The sequence below is a fragment of the Polyodon spathula genome, chromosome 3 (genome assembly GCF_017654505.1).
Source record: "Polyodon spathula isolate WHYD16114869_AA chromosome 3, ASM1765450v1, whole genome shotgun sequence".
NCBI classification, from domain to species: Eukaryota; Metazoa; Chordata; class Actinopteri; order Acipenseriformes; family Polyodontidae; genus Polyodon; species Polyodon spathula.
The window spans coordinates 36,416,970-36,428,037 of record NC_054536.1 but is presented as its reverse complement, the minus strand read 5'-3'; the positions used below and the strand labels follow the sequence as shown (position 1 = coordinate 36,428,037).

Sequence of the window (11,068 nt, the reverse complement as noted above, 5' to 3'; positions counted from 1 at the left end):
ATGTATATGACTATTGTTTTATGCAAAACAGTATAAACTTTTCTTAAACTGAATATGTAAAAGACTATGTTTGTTTTTTTGTTTTTATTACTTCTTCGTTGTTCTGTCTGCAATAAGTGAAATACTATTGTTGAAACTAGACATGTATGTTTGCATATAAAGGCAATTATTAATTTGCAATCTCAAAATTCTGGATTGGAATACATCTTTTAATTTTAATATCCTTTTAATTTCAGGGCTGACACTACCTGTTCCATTCAATGAAAAATATTCTTAAAAATCTAAATTACTTTGTTTTCTTGCATCATTTGTCTCAGTAGAATACTTGAGTGATCCCTTGCTCTGAACTCCAAGCTGAAAGTAAGTTTTTATTATACTTGAGGGAAACAGTGGGTTCAGCTGCTTATTTCAAGGAGCTATTGTCAAGGGAGAGTTCAACTCAATTACTGTAACCATACTGAATACAAAATACTGCCAAGAACCAAAATACGCACGGGTACAGACAGCCACCGAATAATAATAATAAAAAATCAACATAAAGCGTATCAAATATTTATTTATCTGGGCAACAAAGGGCTATGATACATTGACAGGCATGGAAACTATTGCCAGCACAGCTCTATACAATACAGCTAAAACTGCTTCCAATTTGGACATTGGACATACAAGATATCAGGTGGTCCCCAACGTTTTGAAGTTCTTTAAACAAGAAAGGAATACTAAACTTTTTTTTTTTCCTAAGACAATATCAATTTATTGCTTTGATGGTGCTTCTGGGAGAGGACAGTAGGGGCATGTTATTCTGCTTGGCACAACACACAAGGGTTTGTATAGAAACCACAAAACACTTCAATTTCTTGTCAGGGTCCAGCTTTTGGTCTTTTAAATATAAACTTGGTGTAATAATAATAATGATATAGAAAACTCAAGTTTAGTTCTGTTTAATCTGTTCACTTGTTTCAGTGTCGCCTCCACATGCTACAAGAGGGCTTTGTTGATATATTCCAGAGAAAGACCCCCAATACCATTTTTCTAACCATAAAACCACATGAAGAACTAACTGAATATTTAAAACCCACTAAACAGGAGGCAAACGAGATCACCAGATAAATAAAAAAAGGATTAAACAGACGCACCATATTTACAATTCCCATTAAATTACACATAAATAAATATATACATACTTGAACACTGATTCACTTATATAATAACCGTGAACCGTGTAGAAATAGAAGGTCAAGTTGGTCGCTTTACCTTAGAAGGGAAAGTCTAAGTCATGACATGGAACTCTGTGATTTTTTTTCAAGTTTATTCACAATACTGATAAAAATGCATCCTCTTTACCTTCTGTTTATATGGCTACCATCGTAAATTGAGTTATATAAGTGTTGCTGTATTTCAGTCCGTTGCATCTCAATTAAAAACAAAGTTCATAAAAAGTTCACAAAGTGGGGTACGACGACTTTTCGGAAATGACTCCATCACACTTTTCGTTTAATTCATTCTTTTTTTTAAATTATTTTTCTCTCTTTTTTTGCTTCGTTCCCTGGGGCTCCAAATTTGGGTGGGGCAAAGCAGTCTTGAAAATCGTGAAAACAGGAACTGGCAAGTTGTAGTTTGGATCAATAATATTTATATATAATATTTATATTTAATAAAAACTAATCACTTTCTGTGCTTTTCATCTTTTTCTCCACTTTTGGTGCTGTCAGAGTGGCTGTTGGGGTTGTTGTTGAGATACATTTTGTCCATGGCTTTGATCGCCTCAGTAAGATAGTTCTGCAGAGCGGTGAGGGCAGCGCACATTGCTGGGGTCCCAAAGCCGTGAGAAATGAGACTGAAGTGGGTCAAACAGCTCTGGATCCCTGGCTCAAGAATTGGTTGCGGCCGGGAGTTCCCTAGGGGAGTTCGGTCTTGAGACAGCAGGTCTGTGAATTCTTTGCAGATCTGTCTAAATGAAAAAAAGAAAATATATTTGTAAGGTGATCGGCATTCATCACAGGTTTCAGTTATGCGAACAGCTTGATAAAAAAGCTGAATCCTTTTGCCACTGGTCAGTGGCATTTTAAAATGTATGTATTCGCAGGTTTCATGGATTAGTTTCTATGGCAATTGCTCTGTTTTTATAATATATGTTATGGATATTATTTTGCTATAAAATAGACATATTCAAAATTAATTAGGTCTAATACGTATCAGATTTTTAAATGAATGCCCCTTTGTTAAAACAATTTACATTTAAACATGATATAACGTTGTGCAATATTAATTTTAGTTCATATTTAAAGCTTTCCAGGATAAACTAACAAGGCGAAACGACCAACAGCGACTGACACATAATATATTTGTCAATGAATACATTAAGTCTGTAATAAAATAAAGTTCGGGTTCTAATACAGTGCATTACCATTATCTGTAAAACGCTGCCTATTTGTTTAAAAGCATGTGGCAATGTTTATGAATCCGCTGTGACGTCGGTTTATCACGTGTTTTAGTAAACTGAAGTGCCAGTAGGACGTTAACAGTTTGATCGAATGCAAACGCTTTTACGTGCGGAGAGCTTCTGCACTAAAACCTGCAGAATGCGGTACCCAGTTTCATGCAACGGTGGCGACCAAACGTGTGTGGGTATTGTTTTTCAAAAAGTCAGGTTAAAATGAACAGTTGCATTCAAGAACTTTAGAACAAAACAGCGAAAACTAAAATTAAAATACACTTAAGGTCTGTGTGTTGCACACATGCCTTATCAAGATGAAAGAGGTTTTGTTTGTGGAGTCCAATAACCAACGTTTCCTTTGCCAATCAAGTCATAGGGTGTCTAAATAAAGTTCTGAGTCAACACAAACTTATTTATTTTTTCATCTGTTAGTCGCAACTATCCCAGATAAAATAACACTGTATATCGTCAGGGTAAGGGTGATTTAAGCGCGCAGCAATCCCTAGTTAGATGATGCACTGATAATATCTATTCAGCCAAAGAAGCATGCACAGTAATTTGACTTTACCATTGTAAAAAAAAACAGTACATGTAGCGTGAATTTTGTACGCTACGTTTACAGTTAGCTGTTGCAGGGAAAACGAAGTTTATTTCACAAACTGACTACTTTAAAAAGGTGAAAGCAGAACGCATTGAAAAACTTTGTCTGTAATTAGGAAGTGTGCTGCTGAGAAAAAAAAAAACAGTTAGGGAATTAAAAATGAAATGGATTGCAGTAAAAAAAAAAAAAAAAAAAAACTGCCATTCACTGAACTAAGCTCTCAGATTGTACTAATGAAAATATCTCAAATATATGAACATGTGCTTGTTGTGCTTTATTTAATGTCACAGAAAGCAGAACATAACCAGTGGCACTGCAGTGAGCTACTGCATAGATTAACCATTCAGCAGAAAGAGGCAACAAACCAGTGACATTGACGTACTGTTTCAGAATCACTTTAGTGTTTTCGCAAGTTGTTGTATTTTAAGCAGTCGAATGTGGTTACAAAAAACTGGCTCCTGAAGTGACACCAAACAACTCTATTCAGCGACTTTTTTTTTTTTTTTTTTTTTTGGCTAAGGAGCCATTATCTGGACGGGCACTCAATTGAATAATTCGATCACCTTGTGTAACGGGTGTCAGTCCTCAATCGACAAACTGTATGTTTGTTGCTACACAGGTTTGATTTACATATATATTTTAAAATAGTCATTACCTAATGTATTGCTGTAGGCCTATCCAATGTTCACATTTAAACACGATGTAACGTTATGCAATATTTATTTATTAGTTAATATGTAAAGCTTTCCAGGATAAATGCGAAATGATCAACAGCGACTTACACATAATATATCTGTCATAATATATTGTGTGTAATTAACATGAAGTTCAGGTTCTAAAGTGCATTACCTTTTTAAAATGTTAATTAAACGAAAAAACGAGTTATATATATATATATATATATATATATATATATATATATATAATATATATATATATATATATATATATATATATATATTATATAATTATAATTTTAATATAATTATAAATTAACCACTGTAGGCCCTCACTAATCGCATACCAGTCTTCAGATACATTTTCCATGACCCGTCTTTAATATTATTTTTTCAATGGAAAAAAAAAAAGACTTACTTTGTTGCCAGCAGCATGTTTTTTCTTTGGACTTGTTCATTTGGGTCGGAATGTTGACGATTTACATATTCAGCTACTGCCTTGGACGGGAATTCGGTCTCACATACATAACCAAAATCCCTCGCAAGATGCACCGCTTCCCCTGAAGGGAAGGGGAAAGGGTTTGTACATCGAATACAATTATTCTACATACTGACATTACAGACAAACATATAGATTAATATTATAAAGACTTCTACTTAACACAGAAATCTACATCTAATTAGCACACGAAGTAGAGCCTGTATTTATATTATCTTTTCAGTTTGAAAGAATACTGTATAATTATTTTACACACGCACACACACGTACACACACACAACAATTAACTTTAAAAAAAAAAGGAAACTTGGAATCATTTCACGAAATGCATTTTTAGACACGATCATTATTATGTCAAGAAACCATTACGTTAATACGACCTAAATAGCATGTGAAATATTGGTAATCATTGATAATGAAAACTATTTACTGTATGCATTTGGAGGGTCAGGAACTTGTATAATCATTAAGGCTACACATAAACCTGTTCACTGTTAAATGTTTAAACCATGAGAAGTGTAGGGTCATTCCATTGAGGTATGTCTGTTTTGTTGATTTTCAAGTATTTCGTTTTAATTTCCTGAACCAGTTGGGTTTTACTGCAGAGCTTCCAGCTATTAGCTCCAGCTCCGGAAGAACGCATGCGCCAATTAGGGCATCAAAGCTCCAGCCCGGTAAACTCGTTTCAATAAAATCGAGCGGATCATAAACAATGAAGTACTCCAGAAACAACCTCTTCTGTCTAACTGACTGCCTTTATTAACCTCTCATCTCGCAGCAGCATCACACATTCCTTCACATTCATAAAATATTCTATACATAATTAGAAGTTAAATAAATGTTGCATTTAAAATCAGGAAATGTAATGATGTAATCATGAACTGACTTAAGTTTTCACCTTTTAGTCACTAGTGCAAAAGAAACACTGTAATGTGTAACTGTGTTACGAGAAAGGACAGCAAGAGCTGTGGAATGCTAATTATCTTCTAATTAATGCCAATTTGTCAAACTGCGGTACATAATCGACCACCTTAATTGATCACGTCTTCTAGAGAATATTCAAAACGACATTACTTCCCGAAACCACATTGTTGCTTTCTGTATCCAAACAGCCAAATACCACAAATAAATCTACGTGATTTATTTGCCTGTCAGTAATGTAAACGACTTCCTAAATGTAATATTTGTTATTATGAATGCATTACTACTTTCAACTCTTTCAAATAATTTCTACACAAAGATGATCTGAAGCGATACCGTAACTATATGTGGTAATTGAACTCACCTTCTACTAGTGATGTCAGAAGTGTAACATTTGCTGCTTTACGTCTACCTGCTGGCAGGTTTAATCCGATTTTGTCCAATTTTTCTCTTAAAGACCGTCCTCCGTTTTTCGATTTTGCTCTGTAAAATGATACTTGGTTAAAATCTGACAAAATTACCATTTATAATCAAGAATGGTTGACCATTCTTATTAAACATGATCTATAATCATGTGCAAACAATATTCTATAGTAATGTGAAACATATGAGTATTGGAGGGAAATGTCATGGTTTCCATAATTTAATTCCAAGTTTATACATAGAAGCAACCGATGTCAACAGCAATACCATGCTTCTGGGTCTACTTGTGTAGAGTACTGTAGGTCTACTGGAAAACATCTTGTATTAATGTACCTTTGCAATTAGGTAATATAGGCCATTTTGCATCATGTGGATATACTAAATACAATTTGAGTAGCTAAATATCGTTAGAACGATACCATCTGTGTGCTTCTTATTTGATAAACCCTATTTTTGTTGGATTTATTATTATTATTATTATTATTATTATTATTATTATTATATTATTATTATTATTATTATTATTATTATTATTATTATTATTAAAAAGACAAATTGTCATACATGGGTTTATTGGCTACTTCATTAGAAATGCTATAGTCTTACTCATATGCTATAATTCATAAATATAAACTGTACTGTTTATAAACTGTAATCCTTAAGGTATTGTTATATGTTTGGCTCTTACCTCCTCAGCACTCCTCCCAACAGAGAGGCGTTGAGGCACTCAGGCGGTGAGAGACGTCTTTGCACTTCCGCCACCGTGACCTTGTACTTTGATGTTGAACTGAGAAGAGACAGGCGACCCGGAACTGAACAGAACACTTCATTGGGGTTTACAACCCCGCCAAAGAGACCGTCCTTGTTGATTGGGACCGCGGAGACAGCACTACTGTTGTTCTTGGATAGAGAGACGGGTCCTGCAATTTAATTAGGATTCAGTTAAAAATACATTCACTGAGTAAAAATAAATAAATAAGACATTGCAAGTCTGAGCTGCACTGCAGTTGAGTGAGGTGGCTCCAGAAAGCAGGAAGTGGAAATACAGTAGCTACAGACAGGACGGACTGCGATAATTGTGTTATCGGTTTTACCCGTTTGATCAACAAATATGCAGGCCTGTTTAAACAACTTCCAAAAATACAAAAAATGCAGAGGAACTCCCAAACAGTTCCCACAACCAAGTGATCTCTAATATGTTTTCCTTGTGTTGAATCTAAAATACAAAAATATTTATATAGAACGATAACTGAGTACTCGGATTTATTTCGTTGAGCAGGTGACATTTTAAAGAAATGCTGTTCGTAATGCATCTAACAAAGGCTCTTAGGATATTGTTTTACTACTCACTGGCAAAATAAACGTTCTACATATATAATCATGAATTATTACACATTTATGTTATTTAGTTTGAATCAAATGTGCATTTACTATGAAGAACTTTAATGCGATGTTATTTTACTACACATATAGCCTTTCAGAGAGGCTTTACACGTAGCCGAATCAAATAAGGAGGCATAACAAATTATAATTTCTTACTATTTTGTCGCATCTGCTTATTAGTTGCAAAATAATAACTGAGCAAAATGGTGTTTTCATGCACTTTCCTCCAGTAACTTGTTTAAGGTAAACATAGTGACGGAAACCACACAGACGCCAATTAACCCCAGATTCTTGTCTGTGTAGCGGACTTGAGATCTAGCCCCTTGAAAACCACACGCACAAACTCACACACACACACACAAACTCACACACACACACACACACACACACGCCCAGCTGGCGAAGACATACAAATAACGTTTTAAATATCTTATAAATAGGCTTTATCAGTTTATTTGGTCTGTTTGTTTATTTATTTATTTATTTATTTATTTTGAGGTTATGGATTTTTTTCTACAGGATTTAATGCATGACAGTAAATGAGATATTCCGACCGATCTACGCCTATGCTTTCGTAAACTAATATATCCATGTTATACAGCGCATTGAACAATATGCGATATTTTATTTATTGTTATTATTATAGAAGCAATATTAGAAATCGAGGGGTTTAAGATTAGGGCCTATCTATGGATATTCTAAGACAAAGGGGCTAGCAGTTTTGGATAGATGGCTTGTGACATTAATAGCTCAGGGGAGGCTAATAGAGACAATAGGAGTTAAACGAACTCTTGAGATTACTAATATAAGATCCAATTATCATGTCTACGTGGAAAGGGCATCTCTTAAGATGTATCCCCTGCACATCCAATCTGACTTGACAAAGGCTCCACAAGCAGAAAGGTGATACTTTAAACCTGATCGTGCATTTATTTCTAAGCGCATCACGAGATACTTTGCGATACACAGCAAATATAGACACATGCACACTACAGTTTACATTAACACCCCACACTGCAACAAAAATATGTTTCAGAATATTTTGTACCTGAATAACGTGATACATGCAACCAAGCAAATTCAGATATATTTCATATAGTCTATAGTCAAAACCCACGCTTAATAAATAATACAAATTAGAGAAAAGAAAACATTACAGCCACAGACATAAATCATAATTCATCCACCATTTTCATCAATAGGAATCTAATGTCATACATGTAAAATCTGAAAGCAATAACAAAAAGCAGGCACTGCACAAGAAACTTGGATATTAAAAATATATTAAGTGTCAACATGTATTTAGCACCTTCAAAAACCTATACAATCGGACACTAAATAAATGGTCTGTAACGATATCTTATCGTGTTATCCAATGATGTTACACGAGTGTGTCAGTATTATTAGAATAAATATGCTGAGCACTGACGTTAATAATGAGAAGATAATAAACTATTGCCTTTCTGGAAAGAAAGAAAAAAAATAACTCGAATAAAAAAAACAAGTGCATATTTGCCTTCTTGTCTACCATTTTGCGTGTATTTTGAGGCAAGTCTATAAACTTCAAATGTAAGACAAAACTGTACAATGTAAGCCTCGTGAATGATCTACAGCCTGTAGAAACACGTTTGGTATTTTAAAGGAAATTGCTTACCTTTCTTAATTACAGTTTGGTCTGGGATGTTAATGCCTTGATCTTCAACATGCTGTAACACCATTACAAAAAAAATCTGTTAAAGGGGTTGATGCAGCAATAATATATATATATATATATATATATATATATATATATATATATATATATATATATATATATATATATATATATATATATATATAAAACTTCAGTTATTGTTTTGTGAGTTATTGTTAACCTACACATAGCCCATTATATACACGTCAATTAAAGGAAATGAAAAGTATTATGGATTTGCTTATTGTTATTGCATCTTGTAAAGCTCTTTGTGATGGTGGTCCACTATGAAAGGCGCTATATAAACTAAAAATGATTGATTGGTTGATACACAACTCCGACATGAATAAACTTTTTAAAATATGTTTTCATAACTGTTTTATTTTCTTATTTTTCTTGTTAATGAAAAAAAAAAAAGGTAATTGACTTTTGAGTAAAATTGATTGTGTTCTACACATCAGCAATGATGATTCTTGGTTTTCTGCAAAAAAAAATTAAATAAATCATGCCTTTTAATACAGAAATTGACAGGCAATATAATATCGGACTATGTTTACAAATTAGTAAACGAAAGATGAAATTGTGTATTTTGCGGCCCTGTAGCACCTTAAAAAATTCCCTGAAATATAATGTACACTCTTAGATCTTGAATAAGAACACATTTTCCATTTTGCCTTGAATTTATGTCCCTGCTAATTGCGCCTGATCTCAATGATTCCGGGTGGATTGTACTGACTTGCTTTATTACAGGTTTTATTATACTCCATGCTCACATCTACAACTTGCCCAAAGTGCCTTGAATCTAGGCATAAGGCTTTTTTTTTTTTTTTTTTTTTTTTTTTTTTTTTTTTTTTTTTTTTCAGAAATGACCGCCACAGCTATGTGTTTAAAATTGCATAAGGGACACGCATGTTTCCTTTTTGATACAACTGTACATACAGATAGAGCAATACTGTTATATTTGAATTTAAGATTCTGTGGTTTTAGGAGATGAACATTTTATATAGTTTTTTGGGGAGTATAATTTGTTCATTACCGTATAGGTCCCGTTGAGTAAATTGTAGCCGCGGGTATTCCATTCGGAAGAGAATAGAATAGACAATGAGTATTCATTTGTAAATGAGGCAGCTCACGCTTTTATAGTATTTTACAACTAAATACATTTGCATTTCAGTTATTATAATGTGCACGTATCAAAATAGCCGATTCTGTTAACCTGCAGAAGTAATGTAATCAATAATCTATGCGAGTTTATTGCATAAATAAATAAAGAACACGCTATTGTTCCTTTTGGACTTATATACCTGCATTACATTTTAAAACCAGGAGGGGTTTTCATATATTTTCACACGTCGTTTACACGAATAATCAAACCATATAACAAAAGCTTTAAAACAACCCATTAATAGACTATGGTCCCTAAATATTAATAGCAAAAATGCTAGCCAAGATTATCACTTTTCATTACACATGCTTCTGAGCATGTCACTGTAAAACATATCTTATTCTTAGAGTTACTACTGAAGTTTATAAAAACTAGTATAATGTCGTATTCCATATTTTTTAGTTTTATACGCGTGTAAAACATATCCGAGTGTTGTAAAGCACACAGTGACTTTAATACACTTGTAGTACAAATAATGTATATTTTAAAAGTGTTTAGTCCCGCCAATTATGGCCACTTCAGTACTTTCCATATGTTATCTTATTACCCGTTTGTTTACTATGAATGCTAATCGACATATGCAAAATAACACAATGAAGGAAACAGTTCTTGGAAATGTTTTCTTTTGTTATGCTCTTGTTTCAAAATAGGCTATAGTTTTATATCTTTATATTATCGCGATTGGTAATTAATGTATTCGCTTACCTGTACATCTTCCAGAGAATGAGGTATTCCGTGGATGGATATAGAATCTAGTCCAGAATCGAGTCCATGACCTCCAGGCAGAAGAACTTCAGCTCGTCGGTAATCCCTGCACAGCTGATGGGGTAGACCGCGATGCTGATGCAGCAAACTGGATTCCTGGCTCTGTCTTTGCCCTGGCCAGCCTGGGTGTTGGGGCTGCGGCTGTGCGTGAAGGGAATTCAGGGAGTAATGGTCGTTGACATGAGAGTAAGGGTCCTGGGACTGGGGGTAAATGGGCTGATAAGGTGGAGGGAAGTAAGGAGGCTGGAAATCAGAATTTGGAGTGTGAGAGAGCGGAGGGGCGCTAGGGTAAGGAGACTGACCCACGGTCCCCAATTGAGGTAACCTGCCTGTCCCATTGCTTGTGCCGTCGTGACGATCCTAAAAAGAAGTAAATACATTATCAAAAATATAATAAGCTATTATAAAATAGGTCAAATTTATAAGTAATTTTGAAGGAATATGCCCACACCCAAAATACAGGAATACAATATTGTCTATTGATTAAAATATAATATTTTAAAT

At 34.1% G+C, this 11,068-nt stretch overlaps 1 protein-coding gene across 4 annotated transcripts in view; it reads right to left on the bottom strand.

Annotated features, from left to right (window-relative positions):
* Nucleotides 1–725: 725 nt before the first annotated feature.
* LOC121313054 (transcription factor AP-2-alpha-like) overlaps nt 726–11,068 on the bottom strand; it is a 17,119-nt gene continuing 6,776 nt past the window's right edge. For all 4 annotated transcript variants that reach the window (XM_041245184.1, XM_041245183.1, XM_041245182.1 and 1 more), the window contains exons 2-7: nt 10,505–10,924; nt 8,596–8,647; nt 6,247–6,478; nt 5,500–5,618; nt 4,134–4,275; nt 726–1,951 (exon numbers count right to left, since the gene is read on the bottom strand). In XM_041245184.1, the coding sequence (XP_041101118.1) occupies nt 1,666–1,951; nt 4,134–4,275; nt 5,500–5,618; nt 6,247–6,478; nt 8,596–8,647; nt 10,505–10,924 (1,251 nt within the window). In that variant the 3' untranslated portion in view covers nt 726–1,665. The remainder of the gene's footprint in view (nt 1,952–4,133; nt 4,276–5,499; nt 5,619–6,246; nt 6,479–8,595; nt 8,648–10,504; nt 10,925–11,068) is intronic.